At 37.2% G+C, this 19,541-nt stretch overlaps 1 protein-coding gene and 1 long non-coding RNA gene across 3 annotated transcripts in view; one reads left to right on the forward strand and one right to left on the reverse strand.

Moving 5' to 3' along the window:
* Positions 1 to 19,541, reverse strand: part of CSMD3 (CUB and Sushi multiple domains 3) — a 1,197,521-nt gene that overhangs the window by 245,118 nt on the left and 932,862 nt on the right. For both annotated transcript variants that reach the window (XM_082433293.1, XM_082433292.1), the window contains one exon: positions 19,234 to 19,350. In XM_082433293.1, coding sequence (XP_082289419.1) covers positions 19,234 to 19,350 — 117 coding nt within the window. The remainder of the gene's footprint in view (positions 1 to 19,233; positions 19,351 to 19,541) is intronic.
* LOC309646713 overlaps positions 13,159 to 19,541 on the forward strand; it is a 728,077-nt gene continuing 721,694 nt past the window's right edge. Inside the window, exon 1 of the long non-coding RNA XR_014255553.1 lies at positions 13,159 to 15,473. This is a non-coding gene — a long non-coding RNA (uncharacterized lncRNA). The remainder of the gene's footprint in view (positions 15,474 to 19,541) is intronic.

Here is a 19,541-nt window from a genome sequence, read left to right on the forward strand (position 1 = left end):
CTTTTGACGGTTATTTTGAAACTTCAGCTAATCATATTCTAGAGCATATTATAGTTATTGTCTTGGAGTCCAAAAGGAAATAATTTTGCTTAAAGTGGGGAAAGAATATAATAGCAATAGAAAGTTATATACATGATATACATCAACATATAAGATATTATACAGTTTATGAATTATGGCTTTATAAATTACAGCTTGTATTAAAGGGTCTGAAACCATGTTCTGATGTTTGACTGCTGACAGCTTTCAAGCTCCACTCCCCCTTCCCCTTAGGCCTCATATCTGGGCAAGCTGGTTAGAAAGCCTGAGTTCTCCCTCTCCTAGGGCACTAGTGGAAAGTTCAAACCATGAATGCACTGATCTGAACATAGGAACCCTCACCCCACTACCACCCTGTAACCACAATAAAACACCAAAAGTCAATGTCCTTTCCCTGCCCTCTTATGCCATTTTGGACCTGTTTGGGAGGCTGTCCTGTTCTCCCAAGAAAGCCTCATTACATGAGTAATAAAAATCTTCATACTTCCTTGGTGTTTGTGTGGTGCCATTACTCTCAAAATCCAAACCAACTACTACAGGGTAACCACAACAATGGATGCAGTAAAGAGGGTGTCTAGGCAATGACCGCCAGACTCTTTCCTTTTTTGCTTTGAGTTACTAACTGGCTCTGTTACCTGCTAGCAATCTTGCCTTTTGAGCTGTGCTGCTTTGTGCTACATTTGCTGAGTTCCAATGAATCTTTATCAAATATTTAATCAAACTACATCAGAAGTTTTCATAATTGACATTTAGAAAAAAGAGTTAAGGCCCTCCTCAAAGTGACTCTGGGCTGTGTATCTTAGCCTGGACCTATCTGTGTGCCTCAGGCTGAATCGCATATCTTGATTCCAGCATAAACTATGATTAATGCTCAGTTCAGAGAGATGACTCTTACTCTGTGACTGTTGGTTGTGGGTCGCAACCAGGCAATGGCCCTTCTTCTATAGAGTTCTCAGGAAAAATACTGATACTCTGTGAAATATATGGTCCCACTGGATGGCCAATTGTGTGGAAGAGCAGTTACCGTGTGGCATGCTGAGGTCTACACTCCTAAAAACAGATGATTCACTGCTCTATAAAAATACTTTTGCTATTACTGCTGCTCAGGCTTCTTTGCAACAAAGATCTTGATCCTCAAGCTTACAGAATAAAACATTTATGGCACCTATGTGGCAAAACTAAGGAGGTAATTCAAACCCTACTTAAATGCCTCATGCTTAAACCCTATAAAGCAACAATTGTTATGGTGGAGGCCCCTAACCTTGATGACACAGATTTGACACTATGGAGGAAGAAACATAAGTATGAGCAGAGTAAAGAGATCTTCCCTCCTCCAAAGTATATCCAGCAACCAATAAACAAACAAATAAACTAATTGAAAGGGAGGTCTGCAATTTGACCCAATTAGAAATCTAAATTTTACTATAATAATTTATAAAGTGAAAATGTAAAAATGTCTAAAAGTCTCAAATTGGCTTTTGCACCTCTACAACATGAGTTTTGAATTAACTTTTAATATTTACTGAGATGCACCAACTGGCAAACCCTCATGGCTTTAATCAAAACAGAGGCTCAAATTATAGTTATTCCTGGGGATCCCTCTAAATTTAAATAAGGAGGGCACACCCTATAATCTAAAGGAGTTATGAAATATAAAGTAGTGAACAAATAAGTATGCTTCATCTTAATCATCAGAACTATTGCACTGCCTAAATATCCCATAGTGGTCTTGGAAGAAGCTCTAACCAAAAACGTAATAAATTAAACTATACCTTTGGCATTTACAACAGGCTAACAAATTGAGATCCCTTGGACTTTTCGTCACAATTAAAATAGTTAATATGGTTCACTGTATATTAAAACAGGGTCTTCAAAGATTGAAGCCCATTGTAAAAGACATTTAGAGAAGGGGTATTTATCTCCACTACTTCTTCATTTAATAGCCAATTTGGCTGTTCTTAAACCTGGGAAAAATGAATGGTACCTCACAGTAGTTTACTGCAACCTTAATTCTGTTGTTGCACCCATTAAGGGCCCCGTTATCAATATTATTGAAATTACTGGCCCTATCTAATCACTAGCTGGTAATATTGTGCTACTATTGATTTGGCTCATATCATCTGTTAAATGCCAGTTTCAAAAGCCTCTCAGCTATAGTTTGCCTTCAACTTTGATGGATATGCTTTTTGCTTTCCACTTTGAAGGAACAACTTTACCTGGCTACCCATGAAGTCTTCAACAGCCTAGCCACTGCATACTGTCTTGGTAGGCAAGATGGTAACTGTATCCAACTTTCTCCATGAGCACAGGTGACACCACATCTTCCTTCAAGGAGATTCATTTGCCACAATCATTCAAGACAAACATATACAAAAGAACTTACAAAAAGGGGGAGGTTTCATTTCCCTACACATGACAGGAGGCCCTGTCACCTCAGTTAAATCCTGAGAAATTAAATGATCAGTCAAAAGCCACTCCATCCTTGACACCATTAAGAAACAACTATCGACCCTCACGGCACCACAATGTTAAAACAAGCTCAAAATCTTTTAGTAATTTTTGGATTTTGAGGGCAACATATTTTTCATTTATAATTTTAATTAAACCCATTTATCCTGTTACTAGTAAACTGGCCTACCTTGAATGGGGCCTCCTACAAAAAAGCCTCTAGAATCTTTACAAATTTTAGTACAGCTGGTGCTGCCCCCCAGAGACTCCTACACTGTAAAGGCTTTAGCAACCTCCTCTCATGCCTCTTGGAGTCACTGGAGCACCCATAATAGCCATAAGTTGCCCATGGACTTCTGATGCAAGAAGCTCCCTCCTGAAGCCCTATGCCATATGCCTTCACAGCAACAATGCTGCATACTGGGATCTCCTGGAAACAGAGGCTCTCACAGGCTCTGAGACCATGGCACTCTGTATCCACCTGCCCATTATGCCTTGGATCATGGAAGTAGTACCCTGCAAGTTTCATACGGCCACTAAGGCCTCCTTGCTAAAATGGAAATGATACCTATATATTATAGCCAAACCTAGGCCCTCTGGAATATCCCACCTGTATGAGGGTGTGGCCTTCCCTGTCCTTAGTTCCTTGACAGATGGCATGGTTTTGCAGGCAGTCACTACTCTTCTGAACCCCTTAGCTACCAGAGGAGCTTCTTGGGATCTTGAGTGAATAGCAAAGAAAGTTTCTACATGTTACAGACAGTATGGCCACCATCATCACACGTGACTGAACTTCCTAGAGAGCTGTTGCTTTTAATACCTTAACTAAGACATCTCTGATAAAAGATTCAATGATTATTACAACTGCCCAAACTTTGGGCAGTCAACTTTACACTGACTGCCCTTGTCAACAATAAGCTCAGCTGAACATTTCTATAGACCCTTGGGCCACTGCCAATTGCCTGACCATGTGGTCCAATGTTGCCCCTTATGGGGAAAAATTTGGGGGAATCTTGTCTCAGACATACCGAAAATATAAATCAATGCCACATGTGTCTCTACACATACTAAAGCCACAATACAAGAGAGACCTTCAAGACGGCGGAGGAGTAAGATGTGGAGATCACCTTCCTCCCCACAAATACATCAGAAATACATCTACATGTGGAACAACTCCTACAGAACACCTACTAAACACTGGCAGAAGACCTCAGACCTCCCAAAAGGCAAGAAACTCCCCACGTACCTGGGTAGGGCAAAAGAAAAAAGAAAAAACAGAGACAAAAGAACAGTGACAGGACCTGCATCTCTGGGAGGGAGCTGTGAAGGAGGAAAAGTTTCCACACACTAGGAAGCCCCTTCACTGGTGGAGACAGGGGGTGGTGGGGGGAAGCTTTGGAGCCACAGAGGAGAGCACAGCAACAGTGGTGCAGAGGGCAAAGTGGAGAGATTCCCGCACAGAGGATCGGTGCCGACCAGCACTCACCAGCCTGAGAGGCTTGTCTGCTAAGCCGCTGGGGCAGGGCGGGGCTGGGAGCTGAGGCTCCGGCTTTGGAGGTCAGATCCCAGGGAGAGGACTGGGGTTGGCTGCATGAACACAGCATGAAGGGGGCTAGTGGGCCACGGCTAGCCAGGAGGGAGTCCAGGAAAAAGTCTGGAACTGCCTAAGAGGCAATAGACCACTGTTTTGGGGTGCGCGAGGAGAGGGGATTCAGAGCACCACCTAAACGAGCTCCAGAGACAGGCGCAAGCTACGGCTATCAGCGCAGACACCAGAGACGGGCATTAAACGCTAAGGCTGCTGCTGCAGCCACCAAGAAGCCTGTGTGCAAGCACAGGTCACTATCCACACCGCCCCTCTTGGGAGCCTGTGCATCCTGCCACTGCCAGGGTCCTGTGATCGAGGGACAACTTCCCCAGGAGAACACATGGCACACCTCAGGCTGTTGCAATGTCACTTTGGCCTCTGCCACTGCAGACTCATCCCACATTCCGTACCCCTTCCTCCCCTCAGCTTGAGTGAGCTAGAGCCCCCTGATCAGCAGCTACTTTAAGCCCGTCCTGTCTGAGTGAAGAACAGATGCCCTCAGGGAACCTACATGCAGAGGTGGGGCCAAATCCAAAGCTGAACCCTGGGAGCTGTGCGAACAAAGAAGAGAAAGGGAAATCTCTCCATGAAGCCTCAGGAGCAGCGGATTAAATCTCCACAATCAACTTGATGTACCCTGCATCTGTGGAATAACTGAATAGACAATGAATCACCCCAAAATCGAGGCAGTAGACTTTGGGAGCAACCACAGACTTGGGGTTTGCTTTCTGCATCTAATTTGTTTCTGGTTTTATGTTTATCTTACTTTAGTATTTAGATTTTATTATCATTGGTAGATTTGTTTTTTGATTTGGTTGCTCTCTTCTTTCTTTCTTCTTACTTTTTAGTTTTTTAAATTTTTAATATTTTAATTTTTTATTTTAATAACATTATATTATTTTATTTATTTTTTCTCTCTTTCTTTCTTTTTTTCTCCCTTTTCTTCTGAGCCATATGGCTGACAGGGTCTTGGTGCTCCAGCCAGGTGTCAGGCCTGTGCCTCTGAGCTGGGAGAGCCAAGTTCAGGACATTGGACCACCAGAGACCTACTAGCTCCATGTAATATCAAACGGTGAAAGCTCTCCCAGAGACCTCCACCTCAATGCTAAGACCCAGCTCCACTCAACGACCAGCAAGCTACAGTGCTGGACACCCTATGCTAAACAACTAGCAAGACAGGAACACAACGCCACCAATTAGAAAAGAGGCTGCCTAAAATCATAATAAGGTCACATACACCCCAAAACACACCACTGGAAGCGGTCCTGCCCATTAGAAAGACAAGATCCAGCCTCATCCACCAGAACACAGGCACCAGTCTCCTCCACCAGGAAGCCTACACAACCCACTGAACCAACCTTAGCTACTGGGGGCAGACACCAAAAACAACAGGAACTACGAACCTGCAACCTGCAAAAAGGAGACCCCAAACACAGTAAGTAAGCAAAATGAGAAGACAGAGAAACACACAGCAGATGAAGCAGCAAGGTAAAACCCCACCAGACCAAACAAATGAAGAGGAAATAGGTAGTCTACACGAAAAAGAATTCAGAGTAATGATAGTAAAGATGACCCAAAATCTTGGAAATAGAAAGGAGAAAACACAAGAAACATTTAACAAGGACCCAGAAGAAATAAAGAGCAAACAAACAATGATGAACAACACAATAAATGAAATTAAAAATTCTCTAGAAGGAATCAATAGCAGAATAACTGAGGCAGAAGAATGGATAAGTGACCTGGAAGATAAAAAAGTGGCAATAATTACTGCAGAGCAGAATAAAGAAAAAAAGAATGAAAAGAATTGAGGACAGTCTCAGACCTCTGGGACAACATTAAATGCACCAACATTCGAATTACAGGGGTCCCAGAAGAAGAAGAGAAAAAGAAAGGGACTGAGAAACTATTTGAAGAGATTATAGTTGAAAACTTCTCTAATATGGGAAAGGAAACAGTCAATCAACTCCAGGAAGCACAGAGAGTCCCATACAGGAAAAATCCAAGGAAAAACACGCCAAGACACATATTAATCAAACTATCAAAAATTAAATACAAAGAAAAAATATTAAAAGCAGCAAGGGAAAAACAACAAATAGCATACAAGAGAATCCCCATAAGGTTAACAGCTGAACGATAAACAGAAACTCTGCAAGCCAGAAGGGAGTAGCAGGACAGTTTTAGAGTTATGAAAGGGAAAAACCTACAACCAAGATTACTCTAACCAGCAAGGATCTCATTCAGATTTGATGGAGAAATTAAAACCTTTATTGACAAGCAAAATTAAGAGAATTCAGCACCACCAAACCAGCTTTACAACAAATGATAGAGGAACTTCTCTAGGCAGGAAACAGAAGTGAAGGAAAACACCTATAATAACAAACCCAAAACAATTTAGAAAATGGTAATAGGAACACATATATCGATAACTACCTTAAATGTAAATGGATTAAATGCTCCCACCAAAGGACATAGACTGGCTGAATAGATACAAAAACAAGACCCAAACATATACTGTCTACAAGAGACCCACTTCAGACCTAGGGACACATACAGACTGAAAGTGAGGGGATTGAAAAAGATTTTCCATGTAAATGGAAATCAAAAGAAAGCTGGAGTACCAATTTTCATATTAGACAAAATAGGCTTTAAAATAAAGACTATTACAAGAGACAAAGAAGGACACCACATAATGATGAAGGGATCAATCCAAGAAGAAGATATAAAAATTGTAAATATTTATGCACCCAACAAAGGAGCACGTCAATACATAAGGCAAATGCTAACAGCCATAAAAGGGGAAATTGACAGTAACACAACCATAGTAGGGGACTTTAACACCCCACTTTCCCCAATGGACAGATCATCCAAAATGAAAATAAATAAGGAAACACAAGCTTTAAATGATACATTAAACAGGAAGGACTTAATTGATATTTATAGGACATTCCATCCAAAGCCAACAGAATACACTTTCCTGTCAAGTGCTCATGGAACATTCTCCAGGATAGATTATATCTTGGGTCACAAATCAAGCCTTGGTAAATTTAAGAAAACTGAAATCATATCAAGTATCTTTTCTGACCACAACACTATGAGACTAGAAATCAATTACAGGAAAAAACCTGTAAAAAATACAAACGCATGGAGGCCAAACAATACACTACTAAATTACCAAGAGATCACTGAAGAAATCAAAGAGGAAATCAAAAAATACCTAGAAACAAATGACAATGAAAACACAACAACCCAAAACCTATGGGATGCAGCACAAGCAGTTCTAAGAGGGAAGTTTATAGCAATATAATACTACCTCAAGAAACAAGAAACATCTCAAATAAACAACCTAAATTTACACATAAAGCAATTAAAGAAAGAAGAACAAAAAACCCACAAAGTTAGCAGAAGCAAAGACATCATAAAGATCAGATCAGAAATAACTGAAAAAGAAATGAAGGAAACAATACGAAAGATCAATAAAACTAAAAGCTGGTTATTTGAGAAGATAAACAAAATTGATAAACCATTAGCCAGACTCATCAAGAAAAAAAGGAGAAGACTCAAATCAATACAATTAGAAATGAAAAAGGAGAAGTAACACTTGACACTGCAGAAATATAAAGGATCATGAGAGATTATTACAAGTAATTATATGCCAATAAATGGACAATCTAGAAGAAATGGACAAATTCTTAGAAAAGCACAACCTCCCAAGACTGAACCAGGAAGAAATAGAAAATATAAACAGACCAATCACAATCCCTGAAATTGAGACCGTGATTAAAAATCTTCAAACAAACAAAAGCCCAGAACCATATGGCTTCACAGGCGAATTCTATCAAACATTTAGAGAAGAGCTAACACCTATCCTTCTTAAACTCTTCCAAAATATAGCAGAGGGAGGAACACTCCCAAACTCATTCTACAAGGCCACCATCACCCTGATACCAAAACCAGACAAAGATGTCACAAAGAAAGAAAACTACAGGTCAATATCAATGATGAACATAGATGCAAAAATCCTCAACAAAATACTAGCAAACAGAATCCAACAGCACATTAAAAGGATCATACACCATGATCAAATGGGGTTTATCCCAAGAATTCAAGGATTCTTAAATATATGCAAATCAATCAATGTGATAAACCGTATTAAGAAATTGAAGGAGAAAAACCATATGATCATCTCAATAGAGGCAGAAAAAGCTTATGACAAAATTCAACACCCATTTATGATAAAAACCCTCCAGAAAGTAGGCATAGAGGGAACTTTCCTCAACATAATAAAGGCCATATATGACAAACCCACAGCTAACATAATTCTCAATGGTGAACAACTGAAACCATTTCCTCTAAGATCAGGAACAAGACAAGGTTGTCCACTCTCACCACTATTATTCAACATAGTTTTGGAAGTTTTAGCCACAGCAATCAGAGAAGAAAAAGAAATAAAAGGAATCCAAATCAGAAAAGAAGAAGTAAAGCTGTCACTGTTTGCAGATGACATGATACTATACATAGAGAATCCTAAAGATGCTAACAGAAAACTCTTAGAGCTAATCAATGAATTTGGTGAAGTAGCAGGATACAAAATTAATGCACAGAAATCTCTTGCATCCCTATACACTAATGATGAAAAATCTGAAAGAGAAATTAAGAAAACACTCCCATTTACCACTGCAACAAAAAGAATAAGATACCTAGGAATAAACCTACCTAAGGAGACAAAAGACCTGTATGCAGAAAACTGTAAGACAATGGTGAAAGAAATTAAAGATGATACAAACAGCTAGAGAGATATACCATGTTCTTGGATTGGAAGAATCAACATTGTGAAAATGACTACTATCCAAAGCAATCTACAGATTCAATGCAATCCCTATCAAACTACCACTGGCATTTTTCACAGAACTAGAACAAAAAATTTCACAATTTGTATGGAAACACAAAAGACCCCGAATAGCCAAAGCAATCTTGAGAACGAAAAATGGAGCTGGAGGAATCAGGCTCCCTGACTTCACACTATATTACAAAGCTACAGTAATCAAGACAGTTTGGTACTGGCACAAAACAGAAGTATAGATCAATGGAACAGGATAGAAAGCCCAGAGATAAACCCATGCACATATTGTCACCTTACTTTTGATAAAGGAGGCAAGAATATACAATGGAGAGAAGACAGCCTCTTCAATAAGTGGTGCTGGGAAAACTGGACAGCCACATGTAAAAGAATACACAAAAATAACTCAAAATGGATTAAAGACCTAATGTAAGGCCAGACACTATCAAACTCTTAGAGGAAAACATAGGCAGAACACTCTATGACAGAAATCACAGCAAGATCCTTTTTGACCCACCTCCTAGAGAAATGGAAAGAAAAACAAAAATAAACAAGTGGGACTTAAAGAATCTTAAAAGCTATTGCACAGCAAAGGAAACCATAAACAAGACTAAAAGAAAACCCTCAGAATGGGAGAAAATATTTGCAAATGAAGCAACTGACAAAGGATTAATCTCCAAAATTTACAAGCAGCTCATGCAGCTCAATATCACAAAAACAAACAACCTAATCCAAAAATGGGCAGAAGAGCTAAATAAACATTTCTCCAAAGAAGATATACAGATTGCCAACAAACACATGAAAGAATGCTCAACATCATTAATCATTAGAGAAATTCAAATCAAAACTACAATGAGATATCATCTCACACTGCTCAGAATGGCCATCATCCAAAAATCTACAAACAATACATGCTGGAGAGGGTGTGGAGAAAAGGGAACCCTCTTGCACTGTTGGTGGGAATGTAAATTGATACAACCACTATGGAGAACAGTATGGAGGGTCCTTAAAAAACTAAAAATAGAACTACCATATGGCCGAGCAATCCCACTACTGGGCATATACCCTGAGAAAACCATAATTCAAAAAGAGTCATGTACCACAATGTTCATTGCAGCTCTATTTACAATAGCCAGGACATGGAAGCAACCTAAGTGTCCATCGACAGATGAATGGATACAGAAGATGTGGCACATATATACAGTGGAATATTACTCAGCCATAAAAAGAAATGAAATTGAGTTATTTGTAGTGAGGTGGATGGACCTAGAGTCTGTCATCAGAGTGAAGGAAGTCAGAAAGAGAAAAACAAATACCGTATGCTAACACATATATATGGAATCTAAAAAAAAAAAAGAAAAAAAAAAGGTCATGAAGAACCTAGGGGCAAGAAGGGAATAAAGACATAGACCTACTAGAGAATGGACTTGAGGACACGGGGAAGGGGAAGGGTAAGCTGGGACAAAGTGAGAGAGTGGCATGGACATATATACACTACCAAACGTAAAATAGATAGCTAGTGGGAAGCAGCCGCATAGCACAGCGAGATCAGCTCGGTGCTTTTTGACCACTTAGTGGGGTGGGATATAGAGGGTGGGAGAGAGATGCAAGAGTGAGGAGATATGGGGATATATGTATATGTATATATATAGCTGATTCACTTTTTTATAATGCAGAAACTAACACACCATTGTAAATCAATTATATTCCAATGAAGATTGTTTTTAAAAATTTAAAAATAAAAAATAAAGCCACAATACAAGGCCTCACCAAGACAATCCATGTCCTTTACAGAGTTCTAATCGTTATTGATAGTGATCAAGGCACTCATTTCACTTCTCACCATGTTGCTGAGCTCTGGAACAAGGTAGTCAGTGAATTTTCATCTCCTTTAGTAAATGGATGCAGGCCTCACAAATTGCCATTGTGGCTTTAAACAAGTTCAAATATGGCACATTTCACTCAGCCAAACACTAATAGTGAATTGTGATGAAGGCGATCATCTTTGATCTTTAACTGCTAACAAGTTTAAAGCTCTCCTCCATCCCCCAGTTTCCCTTTTGCCTGATATCTGGGGCAAGCTGACAAGAAAGCCTGTGTGCACTCTCCTTTACAACCTTTGGGAAGTTCAAACCTCACAAGCCCTGACCATCATGTGGGGGCTTTCACTCCAACACCACCCCTATAAAACCCAAAGCCAGTCAGCTTTCTTTGCTCCCTTAAGTAATTTTGGATCTGCTTGGATCCAGTCTTGGTTACTGCCCTGCTCTTCTCAGAAAGCCTCATTATATGAGTAATACATCCTTTTGTACCCTCTTGGTCTTGTGTGTTATCATGAGTCTTGACATCTGAACCAAATCTGAATGGGGGATCCTGTTCTATCTGGTGACCAAACATGGCTTCAAATCTAATTATAGAAATATTAACCAAATAATTAAATAATATGATTATAAATACATATGATAAATATATTTTCCTTACCCTAAAATATTAGGCTCAAAAAAATAAGAGTTTCCTTTCTTACAGGCACAAAATTAACAGTCATTTCTGCATATTGACATTAACACAATCATCAATTTTAAGAGTAAAAGAGCTCCCTTTTCTTTTCAATTGCTCTGTATCTAACAAGTGATGATAAAGAGCAAATATAAATATCGAATAAACACACATTTTGTGAACATTATTTGTCATTGTTAGATATGTAAATTCAATATTTAGAAAAGATTAATCATTGAATTTTTGATGCAACTGTATTGTTAAAAAATAAAGTGTCATACACTTTAAATATAAAATATAAATAGCCTTGAATGACTGTAAGAGTTCATTATTGAAAACTTCACACCAGGAAAAAACAGAATGCCAATAAAATGATTTAGTAACTTAATGAGAATATAAAAAGAATCTCAAAACAATTTGTTACTAAAATATGGGGAAAATTAATGACAATAAATTACTGAATTAAGTATAAAGACAGGTAACAAAAACACAAACTATGTAAACAATGCTGAATAAAATAGGTCATTTGAAAACACCTAAATATAAGATCAGAAGGCAAATGGTTAACAACAAGGGATTAATCTCCAAAATATACAAACAGCTCATGCAGGTCTATGTCAAAAAAACAAACAACCCAATCAAAAAATGGGCATAACATCTAAAAGGACGTTTCTCCAAAAAAGACATACAGATGGCCAAAAAGCACATGAAAAGATGCTCAACATCACTAATTATTAGAGAAATGCAAATCAGAACTACAATGAGGTATCACCTCACCCGGTCAGAATGGCCATCATCAAAAAAAATCTGCAAACAATACATGCTGGAGAGGGTGTGGAGAAAAGGGAGCCCTTCTACACTGTTGGTGGGAATGTAAATTGGTACAGCCACTATGGACAACAGTATGGAGGTTCCTTAAAAATCTAAAAATAGAGCTACCATATGATCCAGCAATCCCACTCCTGGGCATATATCTGGAGAAAACCATAATTCAAAAAGATACATGCACCCTAATGTTCATTGTAGCACTATTTACAATAGCCAGGACACGGAAGCAACATAAATGTCCATCGACAGAGGAATGGATAAAGATTTGGTACATATATACAACAGAATATTATTCAGCCATGAAAAAAGAATGAAATAATGCCATTTGCAGCATCATGGATGGACCTAGAGATTATCATTCTAAGTGAAGTAAGTCAAACAGAGAAAGACAAATATCATATGATATCACTCATATGTGGAATCTATTTTAAAAATGATATAAATTAATTTATTTACAAAACAGAAACAGACTCACAGATTTTGAAAACAAGGTTATGGTTACCAAAGGGGAAACATGGGGGAGGGAAAAATTAGGAGCTTGGGATTAACATATACACACTACTCATATAAAATAGGTAGCCAACAAGGACCTACTGTATATCACAGGGAACTCTACTCAATATTCTGTAATAACCTATATGGGAAAAGAATCTGAAAAAGAATGAATATATATATGTATAACTGAATCACTTTGCTGTACACCTGAAACTATCACAACATAGTAAATCAACTATATGCCAATAAAAGTTTAAAAAAAGGCAAATGGTCAAATATATGCCTGAGTTTTAAAGTAGAATATACACAGAGCAAAAGAAAGGCTATCAGTTTTAACATAAAAGATGAGACTAGTCAGTTAACCTTCCATATGCAGGTCATAACTATATTGGTGCACCTTAAAAAGTCCATATATACATATGTATACACACATATATACATTTATATATAGTGTGTGTGCATCTTAGTTTCAATCCATTTTGCTTTTTCCTTCTAAATTCTAAGGCGACCTAAATTTTTAAAGACTACTTTTCATAGAATAATAGTTTACACAGAAATGTGAAAGATATATTGTAAAAATAAATTGCATTTTACAATCATTACGTGATTTCCTAAGTCTATAAGATGGAAAGGAAGTACTAAATTTAATGACTATAATAAGAATTAATGAGATAGTTGTTAACGCATCATTATCAGTTTTAATATAATATTACAATAAAGTTTGAAATTAATTAAAAAAAACAACTATAACCCTATATTGTAGGCAATGTCACAGGGAAAGATGTTTCTTGATTGACTGGAGGAAAAATACTACAGTGGGAGATAGGATAGAAAATGGTTGCGAATAAGAAACAAATATAAAATATGTGGAATTGGAAGAAAAGTTTAAGATGATGACAGCTAATTTAAAGATAAAACAAAACAAAAATCCTCTCCCACAGCAATACACAAAAGGTTTTAGTAACTCTGTGTCCCTTGTACAGAGTAGACTAGACTGACAATAACTCTGTGATTTAGGGATTCATGACTTTGAAACCTATTCAACCAAGAGTCTACACCAAGAACAAAAGATATAAGAGAGGGCATCTTAACTGGGAAATCTAAGAAGGAAAACCTGAAGTGGTTTTCATGCACACTTCCAAGATCCCACTGTGAAAGCTAATCTTGGGAAAGAGTAAGGTTTGTATCTTAACAAATATGCATTCAGAATGGGTCTTTTAGGAGGTGAGACTATCTGGAAGGCTAAACACAAAGTTAAGTCACCACAGACTATCCTTGGATTTCCTCAAGGTGATTTACATGTTGGAATTTTCCAAGAAATCTGAATGTTAGTTTACATTCTACACAATTACTTTTTGATACACAGTTTATAGAGTAATTTATGTTAGGATTTTCTACATAAAACTGTGGTAATATAGTCTATTCTCTGTAGTGTGTTGAATAGTGTCCCCCCAATATTCATGTCCACCCAGAGGCTCAGAATGTCATTGTATTTGGAAACAGGATCTCTGCAGATGTAACTAAGATTAAGATGAGATCATGGATTAGCGTGGGCCCTAAATCCTACACTGGTGTCTCTATAAGAGGACAGAGATACACATAAAAACAAAGGAGACATACAAACAGGGAAAAAGTTCTTGTAAATACAGAGCCTGAGATCAGAGTGATGCAGCTACAAACCACAGAACTTCAAGGATTGCTGGGAGCCATTAAAGCTAGGAAGAAGCAAGGAAGGACTCTTCCCTAGGGTCTGCAGAGGGAGTGTCATGCTACTGATACCTTGATTTCAGGGGCCTGGCCTCCAGAACTGTGAGAGAATAAATCTCTGTTGTTTTAAGCCACTAAATTTGTGGTACTTTGTTATGGCAGCCCTAGGATGCTAATATATTTCTTTTACAGATACTCCTCATAATGTAAAGAGCGGGTGATAGAAGGGGAAAAGGGGAGGGAGATCAGAAAGTGATGATAATTTCACAAGGCAATATTCCAAGTGAAACTAATTCAGGTATGATACTAATTAGGAATCATTTCTCCTGAATTATAGTTTAAAGAGGACCTCCAGGTTTTTAAAATCCCATCTCCTTACATTGCTTCAAGGATCTTGCTTTACCAATTGGTCCATCTAAAATCTTCAATTTTGCACCCCCCCACTATCGTTCTCTTCAGCTTTAAAATAAAAACTCCATTATCTTCTACCTCAAGAGAAAACAGACAAAAACAAACATTAGCTTCTGACTAGTATGCTACTTTAGCTATCACCCTAACTCTTTCTGTTTTATCTCAGCCAAGATTATTGAAATAGAAGTTCACAACATTTTTCCCAATTTTACTAACCACCCCCTCCCTGCAATATGATTTTGGCCCCTACACTATAGGTATAAATACACAATATTAATAAAAATATTTTCCCTCTAACAATGTCAACAGTTTTCTTATATTCTAAAGCATCTTACCTATACCAAATTCAAAATAATAAAATTTGTCTGCCACGTTTTTGGCACTTAAAATTAATGTATGAAGAACTTTAGTAACCAAACCATCAGGGGAAACAACTTATAATTTAAAATTGAAAGATGAAGGAAAATTAAAACTTATTTGATTAATAGATAAAGTAGGGCATTTTTTGGTTTTGGCCACGCCGTGTGGCATGTGGGATCTTAGTTCCCCAACCAGGGATCAAACCCGTGCCCCTTGCAGTGGAAGTGCGGAGTCTTAACCACTGGACTGCCAGGGAAGTCCCAAGTAGGGTATTTTTAAAACAAAAAAATCCAAGTGAAATAGTTTAATTGTTAGAAGAAAGACAGCAAAATATCAATAACTGATCCATAATTGTTATTTGTCTAAGTACTTAAAACAACTTGAATCCTGCAGAATGAGTATTACCAAAGTAACCCTAATATCTGAAGTTGAAATGAAATCCAATGATGCCAATGAAAGCGTTATGAATTGATGATTCTCTTATCTAGAAAAACTGAAAGACAGGAATTCACTGACAAAACAGTATTCACTAAATCAACTAGTAGAGTCACGTTATGTGCACATTTAATTGATATGAATTCAAATCTACACTGGGCAAAAAGAAATAAATGAAAGTAACTTGGTACTAAATGACCTGTAAGAAACCAAACTAGCTCATCTGGTATTATCTGAACAAACTGTTATCTTTCTAACACTGGAGGGAAAATGTCCTGTTAGAATTATTGAAATAATATGGCTTACAAAAAACCATGTAGATGATCTTCTATGGCTGATTTAAGGTATTTCATGGGTAATGTTGATTATATGTGATTTTCTCCTTACCTAATGACTTCAGAACCTTAACCCTTGTAAAAAACTACAATCCCAATATATGAACTGAGTGTACTGACAGATATTATGCTAAATGATTTTAAAAATTAAATTCTAAAAGTGTCAGCATATAAAAGATATGGAAGAAGAAATGATTATAATTTGGGATAAATGACAAGAAAAGGGAAAAAGTGAGAAGTGATATGCTATGAAGTGATACCAAAAAGTCATAAAACATAACTCAAAGTGGCAATAGAGGGAAATTATGGCAAAGAGAGAATGAGAGTAAGAAGAAGCAAAATAGAAATTTGATCTGCAGAGATCCAGTAACTATTGCTTGATTATCTCACATTAAAGAGGTAAAGGTAGGGACAGGAAGAAATCTATGATGATCAGTAGGTTTTAATTCCTCTACTCTGCTCCCAGAAAATTTTAAGTGATTAATAGGTGGTTGGATAGTCACTGGAGATATAAAGCACAAAATGTTTGTTTTCATGCTTTAATTACATAATATAAATGTTTTATTTTTAGCCATGCTACTCTTAAGACCCTAGGGCAATCCAGTAATCCAGGTCATTTTATTTCATCTTTTGGGGGCGACGGGAGTGCCTATGAATGTGAACACAAAAAAAGTGTGTCTGGGGGCTTCCCTGGTGGCGCAGTGGTTGAGAATCTGACTGCCAATGCAGGGGACATGGGTTCGAGCCCTGGTCTGGGAAGATCCCACATGCCGCGGAGCAACTAAGCCCGTGGGCCACAACTACGGAGCCTGCGCATCTGGAGCCTGTGCTCCGCAACAAGAGAGGCCGCGATAGCGAGAGGCCCGTGCACTGCGATGAAGAGTGGCCCCCACTTGTCGCAACTAGAGAAAGCCCTCGCGCAGAAACGAAGACCCAACACAGCCAAAAATAATAAATAAATAAATAAAATTAAATTAAAACAAAAAAAAAGTGTGTCTGTATGTGCACTCGTGTGTGTATGACTTACTATATGTTATTATACCAATCACTTACATATTTTGTATTTAATTATCAAATAACCCTAAGAAATAGACATTTACCACCTCTATTTCAGAGATAAGAAAAGTAAGACTCAGGCAGATGATGTAATTAGTCCAATGAAAAAGAGTAAATTGAGTTGTGTTCTGAATCCAGAAATCTGACTCCAAAGCTGGCATTCTTAAACCCAATAGTATGAACTATGTAAGATATCATATATACATATATATATATATTTTCTCATTTACTACTAACAACAGCTCTGCTCCATAGACATAATGATCCCTGCTTTACAAATAAAGAAACTGAGTCTCAAAAAAGATTATGTAACTTGTCCAAAGATATATAGCTAAGGTGTGACAAGCTGAAATTAGAATTCAGTCTGTTTGACTCTATGAGTAGTTTGAAATAATGATGCAACATTTATAAAAACAAAATCAGTTTCCTTACTAATAAATCAAAGTGCATTTGATTTTACCCACAGATAATCCAAAAGGACTTGTTTAAAAAAAAATTAGTGTTAAAAACCACCAATTATTAGTTGCATTATTTCATATTAAGATAATTAAATTTAACTTACATTAACTCTGCTAAAATAAAGATTCCATTCATTAGGAATCTATTAATTTAATTGTATTTTAATCAGTACTTTTTTTTTCTCTTTTTGAACATACATGCATACATGCATAGGCTACTGTAAAATACCTCCAGGTGACCAAATGTTTATGTGTCAGAAAGGGAAATGCCTGATTTTCTTCCTTTTCGTTCCTTTGATTGCATGCCATCCCAAGAACAGAGTATAAAAGAACAAATTACTGGTTTCCAAAGAGGACTCAGATCGCCATGCAGTCTTCTGGATTAGCAGTGCTAGGATTCTGTCATCAACCATGTAATATTTTTGGCAGCTGGGGCCTATAAACCCCTCTAGCAAGAGAAGGGCTCTCTTGGGCACAAAAGGCAATAAAATAAAATAAAACAAAATAAACACGATTAAGCAGATGATGTTTTTCCTTCTAAACTGTTGTTCTCTTCACAATTAAAGAACTCAACTCTGATGTAACCGATCAATCTGCTAAGAAGAAGAAATAGTTTGTAGAAAAGAAATAGACACCTTGCTAATGCTAACATCATCAATTCTATTTTAAGGTTAAAATAAAAGGTTTAGCGCTTCCCTTCTGATGACAATGTTCTTTTGAGTAAGTTGAGGATCTTGGACTTGTTTCAGAAGAGAGAAAAGGAGGACATATAGAGCATATATAGGTAATATCTCATTATAAGCAATTGGACTGGAAGCATCAGCTTATTTTATACGTCAGCAGAAACATTAAGTCAATACGTGATCCAAGAATCTTGATATGATCAAATCTATGTCCTTCTGCTACAATACTTTGTCATCCTGACTCAGACATTCATTTCACAGCAAATCCTTTACCATGTAACACAATGCTGTAAATCTAAATTCTAGAAGTCTAAACTTTCAGCCTCTCTCCAACAGTTTACTGCTCACTAAATTTCCTTTGCCTATCCATCCATAAAGAGAGCTAAACCTGGGTTAGATCCAGCTAGATTCAGATCCAAAACCTTTAGAAGCCAGGTGAGTGACTTCTAAGACTTGTGATCAGGGAGATGTGAAGGCAGCAAAGGACACATTGTCTTCTCAGTGCCAATGCAGAACAGACTGTCAGGTTGACAAGATTAGCTGAAATGTCCTTTGCTGTCTTTTTATATCCCTTGCTGTCCCAGAAACTAAGTGCCTAAAACCAAAATCTTTTCTTTCTGGAAATGTGTTAATAAAGTATAAAACTGATATGACTGTTTTGTACATATTATTGTCATTATTATAACTGTTCTATATTTAATTTTATGCATATTTTGCAGAGCAGACTTTGCTTTATGCTCTGGTAATTTCCCATTTTATGAAATTCCAATATGAAGGCACTTGCAAGGTTACTGGATGTACTTATTTTTAAAAATTAAAAACAATCCTGTTTTCATTTTTATATTGTTGTTCACCTGTGCACTTGACTGTAAATTCAAAATGAGTAAAATAACCTCAAAATTTTATTATTACAAAACTACTATCTAAAAAAAATTGCAAAGTACTTTATGAATAGTAAATATTTTCATTAAAAAACAACTAACATTTTGAATAGCATATAGTGAAAATAAAGCATGTCTGGAATGATACCCTACATGATGAGATGTATCTTACTTACCAAACTCCTTGGGAACTGCTATAGAATACACACAATTATGTCCCACACTGTAATTTTTTGGATAGTTTGGTGATAGAACAGTGCCTTCTGAACCTGTTGAACGACTTCCACAAGGTGCTGGAAATAAAAAAATGTTAAAAAAATATTATTTTTAGAAAAAACATTTAAAAATTCATACTATGACTATTTTCGTGCTATAAAAATTATGGCTACTGGATTTTAAGGAATATCATTTATTTCCATCTTTTAACAAGGTCCCCACTGTCAAATATCTTAAAAATCAAAAACTGTGCACATGCAATAGAAAG

Source organism: Balaenoptera physalus (genome assembly GCF_965194825.1).
Source record: "Balaenoptera physalus genome assembly, chromosome: 17".
In the NCBI taxonomy this organism is placed as follows: domain Eukaryota; kingdom Metazoa; phylum Chordata; class Mammalia; order Artiodactyla; family Balaenopteridae; genus Balaenoptera; species Balaenoptera physalus.